The sequence below is a fragment of the Chenopodium album genome, chromosome 25, assembly GCF_948465745.1.
Source record: "Chenopodium album chromosome 25, dcCheAlbu1.1, whole genome shotgun sequence".
NCBI classification, from domain to species: Eukaryota; Viridiplantae; Streptophyta; class Magnoliopsida; order Caryophyllales; family Amaranthaceae; genus Chenopodium; species Chenopodium album.
Window position 1 is genome coordinate 30449776 of NC_137858.1, and position 15787 is coordinate 30465562.

General features: G+C 34.4%; 1 protein-coding gene across 1 annotated transcript; it reads right to left on the reverse strand.

Moving 5' to 3' along the window:
• Positions 1-6403: 6403 nt before the first annotated feature.
• On the reverse strand, positions 6404-15214 carry LOC145613273 (xylulose kinase 2-like). Its single transcript, XM_081668346.1, has 11 exons — positions 14902-15214; positions 13921-14572; positions 13698-13786; positions 11912-11976; positions 8603-8658; positions 8346-8466; positions 8189-8263; positions 8020-8073; positions 7629-7723; positions 7382-7556; positions 6404-6839 (listed from the first exon to the last, which is right to left on the reverse strand). Exons 1-11 carry the CDS (start codon positions 14958-14960, stop codon positions 6607-6609), a joined length of 1674 nt encoding a protein of 557 aa, XP_081524472.1. The 5' UTR covers positions 14961-15214; the 3' UTR covers positions 6404-6606.
• Between the last annotated feature and the right edge of the window lie 573 nt (positions 15215-15787).

Consider the following 15787-nt stretch of genomic DNA (forward strand, 5'->3'; position numbering starts at 1 on the left):
TGTTGCGAATATCCTTAAAACTTAATAAATTTCTTTGAGACAATGGGGAGTATAAAGCATCAATTATTTTAATTTCAGAAGGCAATTTTATAGTGGCTCTTCCGGAGCCCTCAATAATATTTGTACTACCCGATATGGTACTCACATTAATCCTTTTCATCGTCATTAATGTAGAGAAGTATTTTTTATTTCTAAGTATTGTATGAGTAGTTGCACTGTCAGCAAGACATAATTCTTCACCATTCATAGCAAACTGAACTTGAGTAATATCCATGCTCTTCATGAAATAAAATATATGTCAAAATATTAAGCGTAAAAATAAAGATGATAAAATAAATAATTCAATAAAAACACCCAAATATTTCATAAATTCATAAAGCATATAAAGTCCTTATTACAGCCATAGAAAATAACATAAGTAAATAACTAGAAAAAGTCTAATACTTAAAGTTGACATAAAATAATATAAATATAATTATTCCCTTCCGGAGCATCGAAGAAATCACCAACTTCTAAATGAGTTGTACTGCCAAAATCAAAATTATTTCCTTCCGGTTTTTCAAAAAAAAAAAAAAAAAAAAAAAAAAAAAAAAAAAAAAAAATTATTTCCTTCCGGGGAAGTAAGGAAATTAGCAACATCGAAATGATTTGCATTGCCAAAATCAAAATCACCTTCACCATCTTCAAGAACAAGGTTTGCCTTAACTTTCTTTCCTTTCTTCAATGATTCTTGATAAAGTTCAATAAGATGCTTTGGAGTTCTACAAACCCAAGACCAATGGCCTTTTCCTCCACAACGGTAACATATATTGGTCTCATTTTTCTCTTTATCATCCCTAGTTCCCACTTCTGGTGGGAATGATAATTTGTGTAATGACCTCCACGACCTCTACCACATCCACTAAAACCACGCCCACGACCGCGACCACGCCATTGGCCACGACCGCAACCACGACCTCTACCTCGACCTCTACTGCTGGAATGGTCTCTGTTGTTAGTTTCTTTCCCGTTATGGGTTGTCACATTCGCTTCGGGGAATGGAGTAGAGCCAGTAGGACATGATTCATGATTTTTCATTAACAACTCGTTATTTTGCTCAGCCACAAGAAGACAAGATATTAATTCAGAATATTTTTTAAAACCTTTTTCTCTATACTGTGTCTGTAGGACAATATTATTAGCATGGAAAGTGGAGTATGTCTTTTTAAGCATTTCTGCATCAGTAATATTTTCTCCACATAATTTCAATTTAGAAGTTATTTTAAACATAGCTGAGTAATATTCACTAACAGATTTAAAATCTTGTAATCTCAAATTCAACCATTCATAACGAGCTCTAGGGAGTATCACTGTTTTTTGGTGGTCATACCTTTCCTTTAGATTACTCCAAAGGATTTGTGGGTCTTTCACAGTTAAATATTCATTTTTGAGCCCTTCATAGAGGTGATGGCGAAGGAAAATCATGGCTTTAGCCTTATCTTGAGGTATTGCCTCATTAGCCTCCTTAATGGTTTCACCAAGGCCTTTAGCATCTAGGTGTATTTCAGCATCTAACACCCATGATAGATAATTCTTTCCGGTAATATCAAGGGCAACAAATTCAAGCTTGGCAAGATTCGACATTTTTGACTATATAAAATAATAGGCAAAATTAGATCTCATAAAACATCAAACATATACATATCAAAATATAATGGTTGATAATAAAAAAGTAATGGCAAGATAACAAATAAAAATTAAGTAGTATCCAAAAGATACATAATATAAAGAATTGTTAACATTAAGATCCTATATTAATATGTATAATAATCATATATACTTAACCAAACAAGTAAACCGGGAAAACACTAATCAAGAGCAATGCACAGATCGTAATAAAGTGTACGTGGTAATATATTGAATAAATAGCAACCATAATAAAATATAGTAGTGTGTATGTAGCAATGCAGCATAATTCATGATTATAGCAAAGTCATACATAACAATGCGGCATAGCAGTATTAGCAAAATAATATAACCATGCAGTATACTTGCGGCAAAATAAAGTGACATAATTCATGATTATAGCTAACATAAACATGTGACATAATTCATCAAAAATTGTAAGAATCTAAAATAGTATACATAAAATAAACCTACATAGATGATTTTGTTCCCGTGAGTGTTATGATATTTGACTATGTTTTCCTCCGACTTTTGTTAGGTAAAGCAATGGTGCTGATAACGTATTATAAAATAAGGGGAAAAAGGAGAATATGAGAGAGAGAGAGATATAGAGAGGTAATAGTGTTATGTCTATATTCATCCATTTCATGACCATCTATATATATACAAGATGTGAACATTGTAACTTATATGGACAATGAAGAGTCCATTCATGAGAGGGTTAATGTGGACTAATGACAAAGGAGGGTTACAAGGATGCTATTAAAACCATACTTAAGGTAGTTATAAAAGAGATAATTATAAGTTTAATGACCATCCATAATAACATATTTTATAACACCATGTTAATTTTCATACTATTCACAAACTTTTTTTGAGCTTCTACTATGATTAATAGACAAAGTTGTAAATGTATTTGTAAAACTTGACAAGTACTTATTTTCAATTGACCTAGGCTGCTAGGCATACAATCTTTCTACTTTACTTTATATTTTCCCCATTTCACAAATATTGTGCCATGTTAATCAATGGCAAGCATTGTTATTTAGCCATGTGTTATTAATATCGTCTCGTGTTGTCATGTCACCTATTATTACTAATCACCATGTTTCCAGACAAAAAAAAAAAATTATAATTTGTTAGCATTAGTATTTGAACACAAAATCTCATATTCATTAAAGTTAAACTTTAGTCGCCACTCCAACAACAAATTTTATGATAATAAATTTGTATTAAAAGTTATTTGTTTTTATAAATTCTAAATAAATATTTATTTATTTATTAATAACTGGTATGTAATTTATTAATTTGACCCACTTAATTTGTAACCGGTAGTTCCTCAAAAAAAATTGTAACCGGTATGTACTTAATGTAGTTTATTTATTTAAAGTTTTCCTATCAAAGTTAAAATATTTTCAGTTGCGAAAAAATATTATACCAACATAAAAAAAAATATATTTAAGTGATATCCATAATCTTCTATAAAAAAAAACGAGGAGAAACAAACTCGGGGCATCATCCGGTCACTAACTAGAGGAGGAGAAACAAACCCGGGGCATCGCCCGAGTCACTAACTAGTTTTTACACTATTCACAAACTTTCTTTGAATTTTTTTTTTTTTTAAAAGACCTTGTTTTTGAATTTCTATTGTGATTATTAGACAAAGTTGTATAAGTACTTTTTTTCAACGGAAATTTCATGAAATGCCCCTGAATAATTTTTTTATTCACCAAATACCCATCAAAACTTTCAAATACTCCAAATACTCCTGAGTTTAAGAAAAATATCACCAAATGCCCTTAATGACTAACGTCGTTTAACACCGTTAGTCATTAATGACTAATATGCCACCTGGCAGCCTCTAATTAGTTGTTGTAATATTAGTTAATTAATTATTAAAAAAAAACTTTAAAAATATAAAAAAATAACTAAAAAAAAATACCCCACCACCCAAGACCCACCCCACCAGTAGCCCCTGTCAGACGGTGTCGGCGGCGGCCGCCAGCTCCCACCCCTCCCCCTGCGCCGGTGCCGACGATGGCTAGCCCTCCCACCCTCGACACCCCCACCCTACCCCCAGCCCCTCTCCCTCCGTTTCCCCTCCCCTTAAACCCCTCCCCGTCCTTTAAAAACCCCCCCTCCTTCGCGGCCGGCGTCTAAACCTCTTCCCCGGCGCCGGCAAACCTTTTTCGCCCTACCCCCCACCATCTCCGCCCCATTTCTTGCCTAAACCACCACCTAAAAAAATCGAAAACCCCCAAATCGAAACCCTAGATTTTGATTTGGGTTTTTTTTGATTAAGGGGTGTTTGGGTGGGTGGTTTAGGGTGGAAATGGTGTGGGGATGGCGGGGGTGGGGCGAAAAAGGTTCGCCGGCGTCGGGGAGGGGGTTTGGACCCCGGTCGTGAAGGAGGGGGGGTTTTTCGAGGGACGGGGAGGGGAAACGGAGGGAGAAGGGGCTGGGGGTAGGCTGGGGAGGGGAGGGGCTGGCCTCACCGGCGAAAAGGGACCACCGGCGCCGGTTTTGGCTAGGGGTAGGGGGACCACCGGCGCCGGCGGCCACTGGCAGGGGTTGGGGTGGGGGTGGGTTTAATTTTTTTTTAATATTAATTAAATTAATTGATTAATTATTTAAAAGAGAACCAATTGCAGCATGCCACGTGGCATAATTAACCTTAATGACTAACGGTGTTAACCGCCGTTAGTCATTAAGGGCATTTGGTGACATTTTCTTATACACAATAGTATTTGGTGTATTTGAAAGTTTTGATGGGTATTTGGTGAATAAAAAAATTACTCAGGGACATTTCATGAAATTTCCGTTTTTTCAATTATATATTGTGCATTTTTAAAATTTCGAATTTCTTTTGTAGATATCACACGACTTTTTATGATGTACTTTTTAAAAAATTTATAATGCACATATCTTCTATTTGCATTTGAGATAGGTCCATAATGTATCATAAATATTATTAAAAAAAAAAGGAAAAAAGGCATACGGAATTCACATTAGATTCCATTCAAATCATATATTGGTGAATTGTAATTTGGTTCAGGTGAATTGTAGGTCAAGTCACATTCGAAACACTAATTTTTAAAAAAGGCCGGTGTACAATATTTAGTGTATGGCGCACGGCCCAATTTGAGGAATTATTGTCCTCTTCTAATCTTCTCACGTGCCAGGGATTTTTTTTACTCGTACTTTTTTATTTACCTCTTTGATTTTGTCCTCTCCTCCATAAACACTTTTTGATTTTTTTCTCTCTCCTCTTTTCTTTTCTACATTTTGGACTTTATATAATTATAATCTCCTTATCCCCTCTCTCTCCTCTTCATTGCATTTTCATCTTACCTCTTCTCCTTTTTTTGTTCTTTCTCATGTTACAGTAATTTTTTAAGTAGAATCAACTAAATTGGTGGATAAAAAATCTTTGAAGAAGAAAAAATTTATAGTGAAGATATGTCCTATTAAAGATTGTAATGATGTTCAGCGTTTTGTAATGAAGGTTTGATAACTTTTTTTTTTCTTTTTTTGGTTGTATTATAATGGATTTACTTGTGTATGTTTAAGGGTAACTTATACTTCGTATGTTTCTGTTTAAGGATAACTTTTTTTAGATTGAGGGTGACTTTTGTGAGTTTAAGGGTAACTTTTTGTAAATAAAAGGGTAACTTATATGTGTTTAAGGGTAGTTTATGTGTGTTTAAGGATAAGTTTTTTAGATTGAGGGTGACTTTTGTGAGTTTAAAGGTAACTTTTTGTAAATAAAGGGTAACTTATATGTATTTAAGGGTAGTTTATGTGTGTTTAAGGATAACCTTTTTTTAGATTGAGGGTGACTTTTGTGAGTTTAAGGGTAACTTTTTGTAAATAAAAGGGTAACTTATGTGTGTTTTACGGTAGTTTATGTATGTTTAAGGATAACTTTTTTTAGATAGAGGGTGACTTTTGTGAGTTTAAGGGTAACTTTTTGTATATAAAAGGGTAACTTTTGAGTGTTATTGTGTTTTTATTTCATTTTTTAAATATAAAATTTAATATAAACAAAAGTTAAATATAAGCAGGAAATTAACAATTTGTTTAGCGACAAAAACCTCAGTCAATTGGAGCGAAAATGTGAAAGATGAATGATGATAAACTACTCTTGAATTATAACGTATTGTGATTTGATTTAAATTTGTAACAAATCCACCAGACTTTTGCTAAGATTTGGGTCAAATACTAGTTGAGATAGTAGCTTTGAGGTTGGATTAAATCAGAAATTTTGGGAAAATCCCAACAAATTTCTGGTTGGAGATAGAAAGCTAAGATAAAAAAAATTAATTAAAAAAAAAAGTAAATTTGTTTTCACTTTATTTTGGGCAGTGCAGAGTGCAAAGTCTGCAGACACTACAAATGGCACGTGATAATTATTGATGGACAGTATTTTTATTGTGCACCGGGGGTATACAAAAGAAATTGCATTCGAAATGAGTCATATTCCGGTATGTTGTCAATATACCAACAAATTCTTGTCATATGAAGTTTCAATCAGACCAACATCAGAATTATAGGTTTGGTTAGGTTAATTTATTAGTAGTTACTATGAGCATTTTGGTTTTCCATATACTTAAATTGATGGTTATTAGGAAATATCCTCCTCACTGGAAAAAAAAAAAAAAAAAAAAAAAAAAAAAAAAAAAAAAAAAAAAAAAAACTACTTTAGCAACAGTAATGCACACATGATAAACATCCCAAATTGGGGGAAATGATAACACGCATCCATCTTCATTAACATTTATGTACACTTTAATTTTATTATTCTGCACCAAATTGAGGCATAAAAGTGTTTATCTATGAGTAAAGATCAAAGGAACAGGATTTGACAAAGAAAATTTTACTTTATTTCCTACCATTCCAGAAGTGAAGCCTTGCTATTTTCTCCAGCTTATCGGTCTTTGTTTACCAGCGACCCAGCTGTTCAACCAGGCGGTTTTCTATCTCCATCCTCTTCTTCATCACAGTTGCATACTTAGATACCAAAGTAGGATCTCCAGCCTCGACAGAGAGCTTGGAGTTTAATGATGTCTTTTCCAACTTGTTTTTGTACATGGATTCAAAGGGAACAAAGCTACCCTTTGCATTGCACAGCCAACCATGTGCAGCCCTGAGTGCAGCGCCTAATGATGCTGAATCTGTTTACGAATAATGAATACAAACAAGAATGTTGTAATAAGCAGTCAGAAGACTATGTATTGCATTTCAGAACAATTGCAAATGAAGTTATAAAGTGTTAGCACGCAATAGAACAAACCAAGTCAGATGAAAAAAAAAAAAAAAAAAAAAAAAAAAAAAAAAAACTGCTCATTCTAACCCCTTGTCAGCTCTGTGTTTCAACCATCAAAGTTAAAAATCTAGTCTACAACCATCATGCAAATAGCAACACCTACTAGTATTCTAATATTATCAAGCTATTAAATTTTCTTAAGGCATAACAACTCTCAAACTTTGAAAAGGTTCCAAGCTGTTTGCACCCCCATTGCAGCAAGGATCTATTGCCACCTTATCCTTTAAGTCTCAAAACAAGCATGAAAACTCAAGAAAAAACAAAAGAGACCGACCAAAGGAACGGTTTAATGTAAACTTGAAGGAATATATCGCACTTAAGGAGCCTTGACTACCTAATGACTAGGTCCTTTCAATGTAGTAACATTATATAGTAAATTTTAGGACTTGCCTGGCCTTTCAACGGTGTAAATACCACAGCCAAATATAGAAGCTAAGGAGCCAAGAATGCACTCATTGGCTGATGCTCCACCAGTAGCTATCAACCGTCTAGGAGGGAAAGGCATACCGAATCTTTCAACATGAGCTCGCATAGAGAGAAACTGGCCCTCAACCACAGCTCGAACCTGCAAATAGTCGGAGGGATGATGACCTTGTGCACAAAAGTATGACAGTCAATAACAGAAAACAATACTAACCTCAGAAGGGGCATCAAACTCATTTACTTCATGTTCAACCACATCATCAACGGTATCGCCGGTGAAATTTTTGAGTATATACCGGTGGTAACCAACTGAAAAAAAAAAAAATTATGGTCAAATTAAAACATCAAGCACCAACTAGATTTTGGCTCATTTTTCATCAAATCTGGGTCATCTCTCTTTCCTATTTGTCAACCTCCTCCTCCCCCATGTCCTCCCCAAGGCATGAAACTCCACAGTTAGTACTTAGTAGTGTAAAAAGTGAATTTATCTAGCTACAAAATTTATCTAATATACAAAAGATACTAAACTCATTTTACTGCAATATAATCATACAAAATATCAAATTTCTCTCATATGATCTATACAGAAATGCTGAAAAACTCACCTGGTAAAGGAGGAAGAATTTCATGGTCCTTGTAATAGAAACCTAGCTTTCCATCTACAGAATACCAATTGTAAGTCACATAATTTTATTTTTTTTTTTAAGAATTGTAAATCACATAATTGTTACAATTTGTGTATCAACAAATCAACTTATGAAAAAAATCACCAACCATTAAGTGGAGGTGTTCGCTGAAGATATCTGTTGAAAACGTCCCACGACTTCTCTGCGTACTGATTACGGATATCTGGCACCAATTATGATAATTATTACATGCTACCACATGCCCCAGCATTATATATAGAGTACTAGAACAGAGAGCATTCTACCTTCACGAGTAAGTGACCCATTCTTGTAGCAGAGCATAACCATAAAACCTTTTGTATCCACAGGATTAGGGAAAACATGACCTTCTAAACGAGGTTGTGGCTCATCAGTTATCCCAAATACCTGATTAAAGAATGTAGCATATCCATTAAATGACTATAATAGCAGATCCATCTGGTAAACAAACAGTTCCCTCTTTTTCTTCTTGTTTTTAGCCCTGCGTGGTACAAATACTAATATAGTTTCCTTATCAACTCACAGTGTCACTTGTCCCAAGACTGATCGCAAGATCACCAGGAGTGTTAAGAGTCAGTCCTATAGATCGAAAAAGAGTAATATTAGATACCATGGCACATAATTAATGATTATCTACTTCAGCCAAAAATCTACAATCAATACACTAGAGGAATGTGAGTACATACTTTAACATAAAAATTTGTACGTATAGTTCCAAGTAATATAATAAACACACACCAAAATAGTGGACAACACAAAACATATTTCAGTTTTTGCATACTTGTAATTTCATGAATACAAGATCCACATTTAGGATTGTCAAATCAAGTATTTGAGTCAGGTCATGCTAGTTTAGTCAAATCAAGTCAATTAGCTCATTAGTCATGTTGGGGAAACCAAGGTCATGTCAGATTTAGCCCTATTGAACTGATCACTATCCTTTCCTATTCTCTCAACAAATTGCTTCCATCATCTAAACAATTAACCTCTCATAGCCGAAATCCCAAATCTGTAAGTAATCCTGGGTCTGCAGCCTCTCCATATTGGCTTCGTTTGGTGAATAGCAGCTTTGCGAATGTATAACAAGTTGATACAGTAATAAGGAATGGCCCAAGACATGAATTGTGAGAACGCTGCTCTTATAAAAATTGGTTTGGATTCACCAGAAAATTGATGCCTCTCATACTCAAGAATTATGTCCTTTTAATTTATTCCTCATGATGATAATTTATAATTTCTGTTGAAAAGCTTCTTGGCACTAGTTAAGGGTATTGCCAAAACCCACCAATTATATGGTCATACATCAAAACAAAGCAGAACAATCCAGAAAGGTTAAAGAAACTATCATTTGAATTGACAATCAACTATAAAATTATAAAGCTCTTTTTCGATCTATGGAGTATCTTTCATTTGGATAGCAAATGAGGATGGGAGGGAATTGGAGGGGAAAGAAATGGAAGGATTAAAATATAAGAAATTAATCTCTCCAACAATGGAGAGATTTGGAAGGAAAACTCATCATTCTTCCCTCCCATCCCCTTCCTGTCCCACCCCAACCCCTCCCTCCCCTTCTTTTCCTTTCCCTTTCTCCATACAAACACAGTGTGAATAGTTATAATACCAAGAAAAGCAGAAAGAGAGGTAGTTTACTTGCATTTCTCAATGCAGCATAAATTCATTAGTCAGATCGTATGTCAAATCAAGTAAAATCTAATATTCAAATCTTTTTCATGTAAACAATTTTCCTTCCCAACAAAAAAAACAGAGGTCAAGTATTACTACACGTGGACCAACTACAATTGTGATTCAGCTCTCCTTGCCAAAGACTTCATGTATGCAAAAAAACCAAAACAGGGAAACATAAACAAAAACAGAAGATATGGGTACCAAGGTAGTGGTAAAATAAGGCACTCAAAAAGGGATAAGAGACAGAGAAGGAGAGCGTAGGGCTAAAGGGTATCAGCCTGCATGGGATTTTGAAATTATTTTAAGCTTTTTCTTTCATTCTTTAGGCATTTGTTAGCTAAGTGGAGGTCAGAATATACAGGCCATGGTTAATGAACCACAAATTGATATTAAATAGCAATTCTCAAATGTTGCGATTGTTATCTTTGCTCTATAGTATTTATTTTTGTACAATTGTAGTGTTAGCACCACAAGAAGTCAAGTGGGGATATAGTAACATTGAATGGTAAGGAGGTGCCCATGAGCGAGTGTTCTTGGGTTGATTTTGGAAAAGAGTAGAGAAATTGACTGATGTGTAACCTACAAAATTGAGTGAGGTTGCCACAAAGGGAGAGCGATAACTAGTGTGTGATTGTAGAGTACCTTTGAGTTTAAAGAGAAAATTCTATCAGACCCAATCCCCAGCGTTGTTATATGTGCAGGATCTTACTAGGCAGATGGGAGTAGCAGAGATGCGTATGTTTAGATAGATGTGTGAGGGACATCTTAAAGGGTAAAGAAAGTTGGAGTTGAGTACAAAATCATGGAGAATCAATTGCATTGGCTTCGGCAAGTTAGGCAAAGATCTAAAGACATAACAGTAAGGAAAGTAGAAAATTAGGGTCAAGGATCTCTAAATCCATAGATGATTTGGATGTAACTATGGAAGGAGTTAAGGACATGAAAAAGTTAGGTTCCAGGGTCATACAACCTTGAAAACAAGGGAATGGAAAAGAGTCTTTGACAGACTAAGGGTTTGTTCCATTCACTTGATTTTCTATGGAAGGAGTTAAGGACATGAAAAAGTTAGGTTCCAGGTTCATACAACATTGAAAACAAGGGAATGGAAAAGAGTGTTATTTGTTTTGTCGATTTGGGTTGCATGGTTGAAGGTGTTTGACAGACTAAGGGTAACCCTTTTACATATACTTATTTTAGTTGTAATTTGAACTCGGGTAACCCTTTTCAACTTTGAACAAAACTTATTTTTCCTGAACTTATCTTATCTAAACTAATGACACCTGAAATAAGTGAAAATAAGGTGAACAAAACATAGCCTAAGTAGATTATGGAAATAGAGTCTCATAAGTTGAAACACGGAGACAGGCATTCAAGAAACAGTATTACTGATACATTAAAATGATTACATACTTGCACACATATATCATTTTTATTTATATGACTGACTACATAACAAAATTTTCAATTCCTTTCATTTCTCTTAAATTTCTTTCCACCAATATGTAGTCAATAAATTTCAAATATGCGAATAAAAACTAAAGTATGAGACAAGGATTTCATACCCATTTCAACAAGTTAATGTCAGACAAAAATATTTAAGACGAAACAATGTAACATAGCATTATAGACCTATAAGCATTATGTACTTTATTGGTTATTATGGTACCTAATAAGCTCATTCAAACATGATCCTTGCTCCTGTTTCTCACCGTATTCATTTCTTAAAACACTTGCAAATGCCCTAATACTAAAATCTGCCCATCATCAATTTTCTGAGGAGAGCCAACTCCTTAGTAGTGTAGTACTAGTGTAATTTGTCTCTCCAACACACACACACACACACACAAAATATAAATAAATAAATAAACCCACACAGTAGGCTTAACTTCATGGATTGGATCAAAGGAATATGTTACAGTGTTGTAGAAGCATTTGTATTTAGCCCTGTTTATCAATGCAATAGCTTCAGAGTAAGCTGTTAATCTAATGCTACAAAAAGATGGAGGAAAATTCCAAAAGTAGGTAAAATATTTTAAATGCTTAAAAAGGGAATCATGGCCAATAGAAACAAATAGCAGAAACAAAAAATCAGATCAAAATCAAGAGGATATATACAGATGAATTTTAGATGAAGAATGAAGACTACCTGCAAGGCTATTTGGATTGTCTCCAGACCATTGAATAACCAAGCACTTTTTGCTGAACTGATACCTGAAATATATTTAAAAATAAATAAATAATTACACACACAGTAGTTATCACCACAAGTCCACAATCACAAGCAATCAAATAGCTGCATCGCCTGCATGCAAGAGAACCTAACAAGCGCAGCAAAGAAACAAATGTAAAAGATTTCACACATCAATTGATTAATTCTGCTGAGATACTGCAAGTACAATCTTATACACCTTGCTTATGTACTAGGTCATCTAATAATTAAAATACATGGAGAATTTAAAACTATAATATCTAAAATCTACTTCCAAAACCTTAGAGAACATGAGGGTCCTTATTCTTCCTTAAAAATTAATAATAGAAACCAACCTTATTTACTATAAGACTTTGGCTGATCATGGAACATGACCACCCCTCTGCTATGAAAAATAATAACAGATTCAACACTTCTTGTTACCAACTTGCAGTCACAAAATCCAAAAATTAGATTTTTTTTTTCCCACTATCTTTCATTTCTGGTTTAATTGACAAAAAAGTCATACACACTAACGTCAGGAAGAAAAAACAGGTACCAGCAACCCGTTTTTATATCACATCAAACCTTATCATATACAAAGTATAATAAAAGGGAATAAATAGATATCAATAGCAGTATACTAACCAATCAATCAATCAATCAATCAAAGCCTTAATCCCAAAAGTGGGGTCGGCTAACATGAACCAAATATGATTATTCCGTGTAGTCATCAACATAAATCTTTCTCCTCCATCCCTTACGATCCAAAACTTCATCCTCACGTAAATCCATGCACTTCATATCCTTCCTCACTCCTTCCAACCAAGTCATTTTTGGTCTCCCTCTTCCTCGTTTAATCCCTCCATGATCCCACTCTTCCACTCTTCGCACCGGTGCACCCACGGGTCTCCGTCTTACATGTCCAAACCAACGCAGACGATTTTCCCTTAATTTATCTGCAATGTCTGTCACACCTACTTTCTTGCGAATAACCTCATTTCTGATTCTATCTCTTAAAGTGTTTCCACACATCCACCTTAACATGCGCATTTCCGTAACCTCCATCTTTTTAATATGCTCTTTCTTAGAAGCCCAACATTCTGTACCATAGAGCAACACTGGTCTTATGGCAGTCCTGTAGAATTTTCCCTTCAACTGTAGGGGAATGCTGCGGTCGCATAACACTCCCGTGGCCGCTCTCCATTTAAGCCACCCTGACTTAATTCTGTGGGTTACGTCTTGATCAATGTCACCATTCTTCTGGATGATCGACCCAAGATACTTAAAACATTCACTCATGGTCAAATCCTTTCCATCCAAACTCACCACTTCATTGCTTGTCCCCCTCTGAGTGCCAAAACGACATACCAAATATTCAGTCTTACTCCGACTTAGCTTAAACCCTCTAGATTCCAACCTTTGCCTCCATTGCTCCAACTTAACATTAACCCCGTCCTTAGTCTCATCCACCAAAACGATATCATCCGCGAACAACATACACCATGGAACCTCATCTTGAAATGGTCTAGTTAATTCATCTAGAACCGTTGCAAAAAGAAAAGGGCTTAATGCAGACCCTTGATGCAATCCGATTGTAATAGGGAAATCTTTTGTCAACCCTCCGCATGTCCTCACATTTGTTGACACATCCCGATACATATCCTTAACTAGGTCTACATACCTTCGTGGGATACCTTTCTTCAACATTGCCCACCAAAGATTATAATAGCAGTATACTAACCTCTCCACAAAATATGAAGCAATTAAACCAGCAACAGCATATGCAGGAGCAGGTTTTCCAAGCTTTTCCTCCAATGCAGGTGCAGTAGCCTATACCAAGATTGAATTACATAAAGATTAAATCACACAGACATCAACAAAATAAAGCACCAAATATGATTCTTGAACATAACGTGTCCAATTATCAAATTAAAATGTTTAAGCTAATGTAACAGATTGCATACATCTAAAGCCTTTATAGACCATGTTCTTTCCTTTATATCCAATAAATTCATTCCAGCACCATCTGTTTCATCAATGCTAGCATAGCCTCCTATAAGAAGAGATGCCATAAACGAGCTCACAAGTGATATCCTTTCAGTTTGATTGTAGACTTCGGGTTGTGTCTCATATATCCTCCAAATCTGAGGGCCAGTAAATCTTTCATAGGCACGAGACCCTGTGAGAGATGATAATTCCTGTGCCCCACCTACAGCCTCCTCAATCTTCCTGCATTGTTCAGTGGTACTACTATCCATCCATATCGGCGATTCCTTAATGGAGAAAGCTTCTGCAAATTGTTCTACCAACTGTTTCTTAGGATCCAAAGCCGACAATATCGACAAACTCCCATTCTTCCAATACACACTACCATGCTGCTGCCCACTTCCAGACACAGCAGCAACCTTTCCAAAATCAATCTTTTTCGACAATTTGTTAAGCATAATATCAAGAGCTTCAACCCACAATAATGTAGGTGAAACAATCCGGCCATTTACGGAAGGATCACGGTAAACTCCATCCTTAGTTTTATAATGAGGCAATTCAGAATCAAAATGCACAAGCTCAGCTGCAACAGTATTAAAGTTGGAATCCAATACTGTAGCTTTTAAAGACCTAAAAACAATCAAAAATCAACACAATTCAGCCCATATTCTGTACATTACAACATCCAAACCAATAAATCATCAAACTAATATAGCCCATTAAAATTAGATAACTAAAATTCCCAAACTTTAATTCAATTTGATTAAAAAATTTAGATAATGTAAGGCCGATAACATGATGGATCAAACAAAAATTCCTTAAAATAAAATTACAATATGGGTAGTAAAAATTGGTCAATTAAACTTAAACAAACACAAAATTTTATATAAATAAATAATTTTCGACATGGGTACTGAAAATTGGGTGAGAAGAAAGCATATACGAAGCGGAAAACTCACTGAGTAGAACTGTCAAACCCCAGAAAGAAAGAGTCTTGAGGAAGAGATAAGTCCGCCATTGAAGAACCAATTGATCTCGTTGAAGCTCTAATTAATGGGAAACTCAATTTGAATGGGAGAATAATATTTCTATGTTCAAATTTAATATATATGATTTGAATTAAGAGGATAAGAACAAGTATAATCAATAAATTCGTGAACTGATTTGGATAAAATCCATATAGTTAGGATATGCATTGGTATTTGATCACGATTCACGAATATAGAGATTGGATAAAGTTTGTACATAATCAAAACTAAATCTAATTATCTCCCTCCAATTTTGCTTTTTTTTTAAAAAAATAAAAAATTAAAAAAAAAAAAAAAAAGTACACTTGTACGTGTAAATCTAATTGCTTTTTTAAAAACTTTAGTGTAAATCTTTTTTTTTTTTTTTTTTTTTTGAAAGAACTTGAGTGTAAATCTTTTTTTTTTTTTTTTTTGGAAGAACTTGAGTGTAAATCTAATACAGTAGGGATATCTGCTAATTAATCCAATCTAATTTATTTCAAAAAAAAAAACCAAAAAATACAAGATTTTCTTATTAGTTAAAAAAATAATTATTACTAATTATCACCTCACATTTTCGTAAATTAAAATGAAAATGTTAAATTTTGCTTTAATTTTTTTTAATTCCACTTTTTAAATAGGAGTAGTTTATTTTTCACATGTAAGTTGATAGATGTGTGATATTTTCATGAGAAAATTGTTAAATAAATTGCTTTTCGCAAGGATAAATTCGAGGTGGTTAACATAGGCCCGTCCCAAAAAATAGGACAGATTTAGACAAGATTTTATCTATGTCTATGTTACTCTTTAAAGGTAACACCCTTTTTTGGTTGGAAAT